This window comes from Dipodomys ordii, unplaced genomic scaffold (assembly GCF_000151885.1).
Source record: "Dipodomys ordii isolate 6190 unplaced genomic scaffold, Dord_2.0 Scaffold19, whole genome shotgun sequence".
In the NCBI taxonomy this organism is placed as follows: Eukaryota; Metazoa; Chordata; class Mammalia; order Rodentia; family Heteromyidae; genus Dipodomys; species Dipodomys ordii.
This window is the reverse complement of record NW_012267235.1, coordinates 11,358,362-11,369,956: the sequence shown is the minus strand read 5'-3', so window position 1 is coordinate 11,369,956 and position 11,595 is coordinate 11,358,362. Positions and strand designations below refer to the sequence as shown.

Sequence of the window (11,595 nt, the reverse complement as noted above, 5' to 3'; positions counted from 1 at the left end):
GTGTGTGTGTGTGTGTGTGTGTGTGTGTGTGTGTGTGTGTGTGTGTGTGTTCATGCTTGTACACAAGAGCGCAGGAGCACTTTCCTTTAATATTTTCACTCAAGGCTAGTGTTCTATCACTAGGGCCACAGCTCCACTACTGGCTCTTTCTGTTTAACTAGAGCTAAGAGTCTCACAGACTTTCCTACCCTAGCTGGCTTTGAACTGTGATCTCCAGATCTCAGCCTCCTGAGTAGCTAGGATTGCAGGTGAGAACCACCATAGCTCCATTTTAGATGAAGGCACTGGAGCTTGAAAGAATGAGGACGTGTACCTAGATGCCCAAAGATGGAGCCGACATTGCCTGTGTTTCTCCAGCCTCCTGCCTAGCTGCCCCCAGGCTGGGTAGTGCTGTCCCTGCAGCCTATCCTTCCAGAAGGCCTTCATCTTTGCTACTCTCTCCCTCCTCCTTCTGTCACAGCTCTTGCTGCATTCTGGACGAACGGTGTCCCCTAGAGTTGTACAACCCAGAGTCTCAAACTTGGCTTCATTCCCAGGGCAGAAGCCTCACACCTTTGAGGGCCCAGCAGGTGACTCAAGTCTCCCTGCCCTGGTGTTGCGTGGCAGCCACCCCACCCAACCTCATTCCTGCCCAGCCAGCCAGAGTTACCATGGCCTGTCCCCAGCTTCCATGTCACTGACTTATCATCGTGAGAAGGCACTCAGTGTCCCCAATGAGACATCCCTAGGCCTTCTGTCCCTTCACACCTGCCTCCTTTCCCTGAGTTGGCTGCCTTCCCTCTTCCCAGAAGATGACAGCATGGAGAAACAAGAAATCAAAGAGAGTAGTCTGCTGCAGGAAGGTTGGAGCTCCAGGGACTCAGGATCTGGGGGGCGCCTCAGCTCTGCCCTCCCCTTGTACCTACTGTAAAGAAAGCCAGTAGAAGCTCAGAGGTAGGAGTAAGAGTTACCAGAGAAAAGATCCTCAGGCTCCATGGAGCAATCCCATTTAGGAAGCTGACAAAGCAGCCAGACAGAGGGCTCTGGCAGGGGCAGGTACATGGAGGTCAGGTACGTGGGTCTTGTGAGTCCTGTTCCTTTCCCATAGATCAACCAAACAACCTGAAGATACAGTGGACAGCCTTGCCCTGTTACCAGGAGGAGCCTGATGGTTAATATAAATAACAAGGCCGTGTATGTGTGTGTGTGTGTGTGTGTGTGTGTGTGTGTGTGTGTGTGTATACACATGCATGCCAGGATTGGGTCTTGAACTCAGGGCCTGGAAGCTCTCCCTTAGCTTCTTCACTTAAAGCTAATGCTTTACCACTTGACCCACAGCTCCACTTCCAGATTTTTTTAGTGGTTAATTGGCACTGGTGGCTCACACCTGTAATCCTAGCTACTCAGGAGGCTGAGATTTCAGGACCACAGTTCAAAGCCAGCCCCAGCAGGAAAGTCCATGAGACTCTTATCTCCAATTAACCACCAGAAAACCAAAGTGGCACTGTGGCTCAAATGGTAGAGTGCTCGCCTAGAGCTGAAGAGCTGAGGGACAGCACCCAGACCCAGAGTTCACACCCCACAACTGACCAAATAAAAAGTCTCAGACTTTCCTACCTGGGCTGGCTTTGAACTATGATCCTCAGGTTTCAGCCTCATGAGTAGCTAGAATAACCTACCAATGCCCAGGTAAAGGCCCTTTAGTGGAAGAAGGGTGGGCCTTTACTGGGATAAGGGGGACGTTTTGGAATAACAGTATATCCTATCAGAGAAATAAGCTGTCCCCTTAGGGAAATAAGAGTCCTCGAAGCAATAAAACAGCCTATCAGTGTTGCAAATGCTCAGTTAGTACTGGGGGCATGACTTAGTGCCTGCCTAATATGCTTGAGGCCATGAGTTCAAAATCCAATAACACACACACACACACACACACACACACACAGCTCAATTAGAAAACTATCACAAGGGCTAGGAATGTGGCTACGTGGCAGAGTGCTTGCTTAGCATGCATGAAGCCCTGGGTTCAATTCCTCAGTACCACAAAAACAGAAAAGGCTGGAAGTGGCGCCATGACTCAAATGGTAGAGTGCTCACCTTGAGCTGAAGAGATGAGGGACAGTGCCCAGGCCCAGAGTTCAGGCCCCACACCTGACCAAAAAGAAAAGGAAAGAAGAGAAAAGAAAGAAAGAGAGAGAAAGAAAGAAAGAAAGAAAGAAAGAAAGAAAGAAAGAAAGAAAGAAAGAAAGAAAGAAAGAAAGAAAAAGAAAGAAAGAAAGAAAGGAAGGAAGGAAGGAAGGAAGGAAGGAAGGAAGGAAGAAGAAGAAAGGAAGAAAGGAAGGAAGGAAAGAAAGAAGCCGGGTGCTGGTGGCTCACGCCTGTAATCGTAGCTAGTCAGGAGGCTGAGATCTAAGGATCACAGTTCAAAGCCAGCCAGGGCAGGAAACTTCGTGAGACTCTTATCTCCAATAAACCACTAAAAAACCAGAAGTAATGCTGTGGCTCAAGTGGTAGAGCGCTCACCTTGAGCTGAAGAATGCAAGGAAAGCACCCAGGCCCTGAGTTTAAGCCCCACAACAAAGAAAGAAAGAAAGAGAGAGAGAAAGAGAGAAAGAAAAAGAGAAAGAGAGAAAAAGAGAGAGAGAAAGAAAGAAAAAGAGAGAAAGAAAGAAGGGAGGGAGAGAGGGAGAGAGGGAGGGAGGGAGGAAGAAGGAAAGAGGGAAGAAGAAGGAAGGAAGGAAAGAAAGGAAGGAAGGAGGAAGGACGGAAGGAAGGAAGGAAGAAGGAAGGAAGGAAGGAAGGAAGGAAGGAAGGAAGGAAGGAAGGAAGGAAGGAAAGGGAGAAAACTATTACAGGCTCATGCCTAGCTACCCAGGAAGCTGAGATCTGAGGATCACTGTTCAAAGTCAGCTCTGTTCAAAGCCAGCTCAGACAGCCAAATCCAAAAGACTTTTTTTTCTTTTTCTTTTTGTTGGTCATGGGGCTTGAACTCAGGCCCTGAGCACTATCCCTGAGCTCTTTTGCTCAAAGCTAGTGGTCTACCACTTTGAGCCACATCATCACTTCTAGTTTTTTAGTGGTTTATTAGAGATAAGATTCTCATGGACTTTCCTGCCCAATCTGGCTTTGAACTACGATGTTCAGATCTCAGTCTCCTAAGTAGCTAGGATTACAGACATTAGCCACCAGTACCTGCCCAAAGACTCATCTCCAACTAACCAGAAAAAAAAAAAAAAAGGAACTGGAAGTGAATGTTTGACTCAAGTGATTAAGCACCAATCTTAACCACCACCACCTCCCAAAAAAAGCTAAAGGAAAGTACAAGGCCCTAATTTCAGTATGGACATGCACACAAAAGAAAAGAAAAAGCCAGGCGCTGGTGATCAACACCACAAAAAAAGAAAAGAAAACCATAAAGCTAGAGCACCATGTTCTCTAGGAAGGCCCGGCACTCTGAGAGCTGTTAAACAGGTGAAGGTCCAGCTGGAATGAAATCTCATTACTCCCTGGAGTAACAGGGAGGCTTTTTGGAGCTACAAGGTATGCTCTCTCGCATGATCAACATCACATCTTGTCAGAACAGCACAATGTCTGGACCCAGAGTAACAAAGAGTCTCTGTATCAAGCCAAGGGGACTTGTGGCTCACGCCTGTAATCCTAGTTACTCAGGAAGCTGAGATCTGAAGATCACACAGTTCAAAGCCAGCCCAAGCAGAAAAGTCTGTGAGACATCTTATTTCCAACGCACCACCAAAAAGCCGGAAATGTTACTGTGGATCAAGTGGTGTACAGCGCCATCCTCAAGCAAACATGCTAAGGGACCTGAGTTCAAGCCCCAGCATTGGTGTGTGTGTATGTGTGTGTGTCTGTGTGTGTATGTGTGTGTGTGTGTGTGTACATGTGCGCGTATATGCTGAGGGTGACCTCTGGTCTTCTTTCTTTCTGGTCCTTCTTCTTTCCATCCGGTTTCATAGCCTCAAACTGGGCCCATGACAGGAAACGCCCAGTGCCTACTTGGCCTGATGGAAGCCTGCAGTAGCCATGAAGTGACGTAGGCTCACCTGTGGCCTCCCGGAGCGCCAGGGTCTCATAGCCATCCATCCACTGGTAGGCGGGGAAGTGATAGACGTGGCCGTTGGGCGCACAGATCTGCACGTAGTTGCAGTACCACGGATTCTTGGGGAAGAAGGAGTAGCGCTCTTTGTGCAGGCGGATGATGATGAGCTCCCCCAGGTCCTGCTGGCACCGCACAGTGTACTCGTCCACCTATACAGGACCCACCCAGTTAGCTGAGCAGCTGGACCTGACCCCAGATCCTCAGGCCTCCCACTGAGCTGAGCCATCACCCTAGCCCTGTTCATGCTGGGTGATGCTCACCTCCTGGGCTGAGGTGGGCAGAGAGGTGGAATGCATACCCGACTGTTGGGCTCCCCTCTCACCACTACTCCCGTTTGTCTATCTCCTGTTGGGCACAGCTACCCAGGGCTGGGCAGGATCCTAGCTCTTCCATCCTCTCTTTACCCCCAGCTCCTGAACTCCCCTCCTCAATCACCTCATCTCCCAATCACCTGAGGTTGTGGGTACCTGTGGACCCCCAGGAAATCTAAGAAAGGTCAGGACTCCCCAAACCACTTACAATGGCTACTTAATCTCCTACTTCTCGATGAAGATGAAGAAATTCTAGAAATGGAGGAACCTATTCAGGTCACATAGCAGCAGGTGGCTATTAAAATCAGCATCAAATCTAAGGGCCCACAAAGAGTGGCTTCCAGCACAGGGCAAGCAGGTCTCCACTGGATAGGCTGGTCTGATGCCATTCGAAGTCACAGGGAATCCAATGCAAATTTAAGCCAGTTATGTTGCAACTTGGTTTAAAAGAGTGAGTAAGAATGAGAGAGAACAACGAGGATGGAGAAAGAGGCAGTGAAAAGGAATGAGAAGGGAAGAATGGAAAAAAGATTGAAAGAAGGATGGGTGGAGAAGGAGGAAAAGGACCAAGGGGAGGAAGAGAGAAATAAGAAAAGGGGATTGGAGCTGGTTGAAAGGGATGAGAACTGGCTCAGTAGCTCACACCTGTAATCACAGCTACTTAGGAAGCTGAGATCTTAAGGACAACAGTTCAAAGCCAGCACAGACAAGAAAGTCTGTGAGACTTTTATCTCCAATTAACTACCAAAAAAACAGAAGTGGAGCTGTGGCTCAAGTGATAGAATTCTAGCATTGTGCAATAAAAATTTAAAAAAACGAAATTTAAGCCCCAGTATAGGCACAGAAAAGAAGGAAGAAAGGGAAGGAAGGAAGGAAGGAAGGAAGGAAGGAAGGAAGGAAGGAAGGAAGGAAGGAAGGGAGAGAGGGAGGGAGAGAGGGAGAGAGGGAGGCAGAGAGGGAGGGAGGGAAGAAAGGAAAAAGAAAGGAAAGGAACGAAGGAAGGAAGGAAAAGGAAAGGAAAGGAACGAAGGAAGGAAGGAAAAGGAAAGGAAAGGAACGAAGGAAGGAAGGGTGGCAGAGACCAGTAAAGTGTTAGAGAGTATAGAGCCAAGTGTGGATGTGGCATCTAGAACCACTTAGAAGCCTATAGCCTTCAGAGCTGTTGCTTGGTTCTCTACACTCAAAGCCAAGTTCTGTCCCTCCCCTATACACCTCTATTCCTCCTGCAAGACACACACACACACATACACACACACACACTCACCGCCCCAGTAGCAAAGTCTCTCCCAAAGTGGTTCAGCAGCTGTTTATGGCTCTCTCCTTGAGTCCCCACGATGGTCAGTGAAATGGAGTCCAGTGTTCCCGACATGAGGTCGGTGCCCGTGGCCACCTTGACTTTGTAGGTGGCCATGGCTGCTCTTCAGGAGACAGGAGGGAGCTCAATCTCAGGTGCTGTGTAAGGATTACACAGGGAGGCCAGTGTAGGTAAGAAACCCCAAGCACAGAGAGAAATGGACAGGACCAGCCTCTGCAGTGGAGGAAAGATGCTGGAGCCTGGAGTCCCTCTGCCCTGGGCAGGAGGGCAGGATGTGAGCTGGGCAGGCTGGGCTGGGCTGAGCCTGTGGCAGGTGTGCAGGCGTCTGCACTGGAGCTGTGGTTGTAGGTTGGGAGGAACCTCAGGCAAAGCTCTGGGCCTGCCTCCTAGAGGGTGGAGAAAAGATGCCATGGCTGTGGCTGAAGGAGCCTTCAGGGTGTGGGAGCCAGTCCAGCCTGAGTCAGGGCCCCAGGGAAGTTGGGGGAGGGGGCTGGGCCGAGCCACCAGATCTTTATCAGACTAATAAGCTCCTTCTTCCAGCTCGCCCCCATTGGCTGCAGAGCCAGGTACCCTGATGATCAGGGCCATAGGCAGGGGTGACCTGCATTGGAGGGCAGGGGATGTGGTATAAACCTGCTGTCCAACTGGCCTGCTCCATAAATAGGCCTATTCTTCTACCCCAAAACCCATAATCCTTTACAAGAAAGGTGGTTGGTGTTGAAGTCAGGGCTCAAGGACTACATGGGCACAGAAATGTCCCCAAGATATTACAGAGAAAGGTAATTAGGGATATCTGAGAGAGTATCTATTGCTTCCTTCCAGGCCAGGACAAGTTGAAGAGGGATTGAGGAAGAAGGCAGTTGGAAAAAAATTTCAGGTGCAAGAATTAAGCTAAAATACAAAGGATTTAGCTACATGGCAGATATAGATATATAGATACATTATATATTATAGTATAGTATAATTTATTATTACATAATTATTAATAGTATGTATTATATTAATCTGTATGTGTTAATTTAATATATGTTAACATGGTATTTTAATATATTATTTAAATATATACATATATACATATATATATATATATATATAGTGGCTGTGAATGAATCCTACAAAGGATATAAAGTTCCAGAACAGACAAAACAAGACACAACTTATACAATTCAGACTAGAGAGAGTACTTCTGGAATGGGAGAACCACATGAGGAGCTGGACATGATCTCTCTTTATCTGGGCGGTAAATAGGACACTTGATGCATTTTTACTATGTCTAAGCTATCCCTCAATGTTATAAAGAATACACCCTACCAGGAAAAAAGAAAAGAATGAAGTTAGAAAATGAGTGGAATGAGGGTCAGGCATCAATGGAATTAACTTTGTCAGAAGCCAAGCCCTCCCTCCCTCTCTTCCTCCCTTCTTTCCCTTTGCAGAGGTACATTACGCACACTAGTTTAGGCATTGCAGATACCGGAAAGAAAGGACACATACATGGAGCTTACTGAAGAGCTAGAAGAGAAGGATCAGCAAACAATTTGTTCACTACCATCTTGGGTAGTGCTATAAAAATAAACAAGCAAGTAAGGAAAGAAAGAAACCCAGAGTGGGAGAGGGTTGGAACCGATTTCTGATGGAATCTTACAGCCAGATCCATGAGGGCCAAGACAGGAAGCAGGCGGCAGGTATACACAGGAGCAGTGATGGGAGGGGATCCCAATTCTATTCTCAGCACATACCATTTGGGACCCAGGGAGAGTAAGGAGAGAGTCACATTCCCATCCCCTTCTTCTGGACCTGCCCTCTTTCCTTCTGCCTCTCTAAGACAGCACCTGCCAACCAGGAAGTACCAGCCCTGGTTTCCTCCCTGGTGGCACCCTCCTTGTGTCACCATTGAGGAAAGGTCATATGGTACCCATGCCAAGTGATGGCCAAAGAGGACTGAGATTCTGAGAAGATGGAGAGTAGGTTCTGCTGAACTAAGGCTACTGGGTCTAACTGGTGCCATCTTGGCAACGTGGTGGAAGATACAGAATTGGGTCTAACTGGCACCATCTTGGCTTCTTGGTGGATAAAGGTGGAGTCCCACCTCCCCAGGTGATGGGTGTGCCTGAATTCCTAGAGGCAGGGGCAAGGACTTGGACAATAGGTTACCAAAACTTCCAGACCTATACCATGAATTTGGGAGACCCTTTGAAATCTCGAGCTGCCTGTGATCCTGCCGCCCACCATGACCCTATTTAGGCCCCAACCAGCTCAGCCACTGTTTTGCACCATGCCTCATGTCTCCTGGCTTTCCTCGGGTCACCACGGTGTCCCTCTTCAACTCTCCATTAAAGTTGATCTGGTTTGTTGAGATTGTTTTTCTGCTCTTTCTTTATTCTCCTACCGTCATGGCTCAGTTTCCTAACAGTATTTTTGTTGTTGTTGTTAGTTGTGGGGCTTGAACTCTGGGCCTGGGTGCTATCCCCCAGCTATTCAGCTCAAGGCTAGCACTCTAACACTTGAGTCACAGAGCCACTTCCGGTTTTCTAGTGGTTTATTGGAGATAAGAGTCTCACAGAGTTTCCTGCCTGGGCTGGCTTTGAACCATGATCCTCAGATCTCAGCCTCCTGAGTAGCTAGGATTACAGGCGTGAGCCACCAGTGGCCGGCTCCTAACAGTATTAAGTGTATACAGGGCTGCAAGTTTTGGGAGGATATATGTCTGCCTGTAGTTGCTGGCTTTCCGATAAAGACTTCCTATTCACCCTCTCAAAATAAGGCCTCTCTATATCTCGCGATCAAATTCCCGTATAACATTGCGGGTTTGGGATTGAAACAGGAATGGGGATGAGGCTAGAATTCTGTTGAGGAATCCAGATGTGGTTGGAGTTAGGGACTGAAATGACCTTTTCAAGGCTCAGATCTGCTCATACCACCCCCTACACCCCGCCAAGCCTGATCAAGCCTGGCAGTAGCTCTTATCTTTGGGACAATATTATAGGCATTTCCCATGAACACAGTGTCTCCTGTGTGCCCAGGAGAATACAGAGTAAGCAAAGAAATCCTAGCTCACATTCTAGTAAGGGAACCAGACAATGTTATTTCATATCAAATGAATTAAATATTAATTAGATCCAGGGAAGAAAAAATAAAAGCAGAGGAGGATAATAGGAAGCAAAGAAGCAGACTGAGAGTAAAAGTTCACTGGCAGAATGATTGTCCATTATATGTGAGGGCTTAGGTTCAATCCCCACCAAAAAACCTGCTTTTATAAGTCCCAACTTAACTGTCAATGCCTCTCACATCTCTAGAGCAAGCATCTTTGATTTGTATCTCTTTTTCCTACTAGATTAGCTTGTCTAATGGAAATCTGCTTTATTCTTATAACTCAATGTTGCTCCCATGGCTTGGTCCACTGACCACCCTCCTCCTGGGAAAACCTTCCTGCAATTCTTCAGCCCATTCTCCAGCCTGGAATATAAATCTAAATGTAAAACCCACTCTCCCATTCCCTCTTCAGGTGACCTGAGTTCCAGCAAGCAGGCCAGCTGTGACGTGACGTAACAAGTTCATGAAACAAGGCCGTTTCAGGCCTAATCTAGTACCTCTAGTAAAGCTCTTTCTTTATTCTAATAGCCTCATGACTCGGTTTCCTAACTGATGATATGGAAACCTGGAACAGAGTTCCCTGGAGGACTCCCATCCTTGAAAAGGATGGCATCCACCTCCTCTTCCTCCCCAGCAGCTTTGTGAGAGCCAGCTGGTCCCTCCTGCTTATTATGACTCAGTGGTAGCCTGAATGCAACCCAGAGCACTGGGCTCTACTTGACTGATTGCCACGTAAGAGAGACTAGGTCTTGGTGTAGAACTATATTGACTTCATTGGTAAATTCAATTGTGAGACCACTAGGAACTTCTCTCTGTGTATGGAACTCTGAAGCTGAGCTTGGAAACCTGGAAAAGGTTTGAGAGGTTGAAATGCCACCTCAACAGCACTTGGAATGCTGAGAGCTGGCCATGGAAGTGTTAAAACAGCTCTGGAGAGGGTTAAGAGACTGGTATGCCACCCCCTTCCTTATTGATGGATAGACTGGGAGCTGGACCTTATATGCTAGGGACCTTGAAGGCTAAAGTGTAACATATGTCTGGACTTTGCCTGGGCTTCAGTCTCCTGTCTCAAAAGAATAAGTAAGGGAACCAGTGTTCCTCACAATCTCTGTTTTGGCTCTGATTTAATATTAGCATAGATGGGTTTTTTTTTTTACATGTATTCATGGTAACCTTCCTTGTGTGAACTCAAATAAATACATTTGTTTGTGAGAATTCAGGGCCCAAGTGCCAGTGAGCCTTGGGACCTCTGGTCCCCACTGAATTTCTTTGTCTCTACACCTGTCTCTGTATTTTCTAATTTTCTTCAGCCTGGTATCCCATTCCCCTGTCGCAGGTTGTAATTAGCAACATCTCTCTCTTACCCTCCCCACCCCCACTATACTCTTCTCCAGACCTCCAGATCAAAGACTAAGCGCCATTTGACAGATAAACACCCACCATCAGCCATTTCCCCTATGAGCACATGCCACAGGCATTGTGAGGTAAGGATCCAGTGTCCCTCTCGAAGAGCCCTCAAGAAGTGAAACACCCACCAGTCCCGGGGACCCTCTCTGGCTGATCAAAGTTAGGAGACATTCATCACTCAGTGGAGATCTCACTGACATTGAAAATATATTCAGAGCTGCCTTAATGCAAGTTTTTAGTTCTATCCTTTTCCTCACTACCACCTAGTGATCTGGTTCTTAGGACATGGGGTCCAGTCGTCTATTCTAGCTGACAGTCCTTTGGCTTGTGCCCCTGAGAATGAAATGCACAATGGGTCCCAGGGACCCCTCCTCTAGTTTCCCTCTCAAAGGCTAGCTACTCTGGGCTTGAAACTGTATCTAAAATCAAAGAAACATATCCACTTCTTCGTAGAAATTTGGCCTCAATTTTGGTACCAAATGGATCATTGTGATCACTGGCCTGCGTACAGCATTTTGTGACCTCACCATATTGCAAGATATGGACAATTTCCTCCAACAGAGTGGCAAATGGTCAGAGGTTCCTTTTTCCTTCCTTACTCTTGCCACTACATTCTTCCTCTCTGTCCAGATTCTCTTAGCTGAAACTGTCCTCTCTAAGCAAACTCTGTGGACCTTCATTCCTGTGCATGCTTGTGAGGCCAACAAAGGGTGGGGTGGGCAAAAGCTTCCAACCCAGCCAGATCCTCCAGAAAGGTAATACAACTTTTTATCTCATATATACAGTCATAGCAATGAGTTAGCAGCCCTTCTTGAACTCCCAAAGCAAGAGCCGGGCCCCTAAACATCCCAACAAGAGCTACTTAATGTGGCTTTCAACATCTTTAACATCAGGATAAAAAGGTGAAAAAGGAAATATGAGAAACTTCCTAAAGTCAGATCCCAACTCTTGGCTACTGTCACACAGCCCCAAAATGGGCCACCCTATGCCAGACCACCACCATAAAACGGGCCTCTTGGCTCATCCACTAACCTATCACTGATAATGGTTGGCCGACAAACAAACTGGGGCCTGTCTCTGTCTTACTTGAATGGCTTTCTCTTCTTTTCCCACCCCAAAAATCCCATAATGGGAGTACCCATTAGTACCCAAAGTAAATCCATCTTTTTTTGTCCTCAGACAATAATCTATTCCTTTTCTCTTCCTTCAGTCTACTCATTTCAGGATCTGGACTCTTAATTAAATTCCGTTATGAGGCTACAAAAGACCACTTGGAGGGCTGGGAATGTGGCTTAGTGGTAGATTGTTTGCCTAGCAGGCATGAAGCCCTGGGTTTGATTCTTCAGTACCACATAAACAGAAAAAGCTGGAAGTGGCAC

The 11,595-nt window shown here is 47.1% G+C and overlaps 1 protein-coding gene across 1 annotated transcript in view; it reads right to left on the bottom strand.

Moving 5' to 3' along the window:
* Positions 1 to 5,941, bottom strand: part of Alox12b (arachidonate 12-lipoxygenase, 12R type) — a 16,325-nt gene extending 10,384 nt beyond the window's left edge. The window contains exons 1-2 of the mRNA XM_013013178.1: positions 5,669 to 5,941; positions 4,038 to 4,242 (exon numbers count right to left, since the gene is read on the bottom strand). Of these exons, the coding sequence (XP_012868632.1) occupies positions 4,038 to 4,242; positions 5,669 to 5,815 (352 nt within the window). The 5' untranslated portion in view covers positions 5,816 to 5,941. The remainder of the gene's footprint in view (positions 1 to 4,037; positions 4,243 to 5,668) is intronic.
* Positions 5,942 to 11,595: the final 5,654 nt, after the last annotated feature.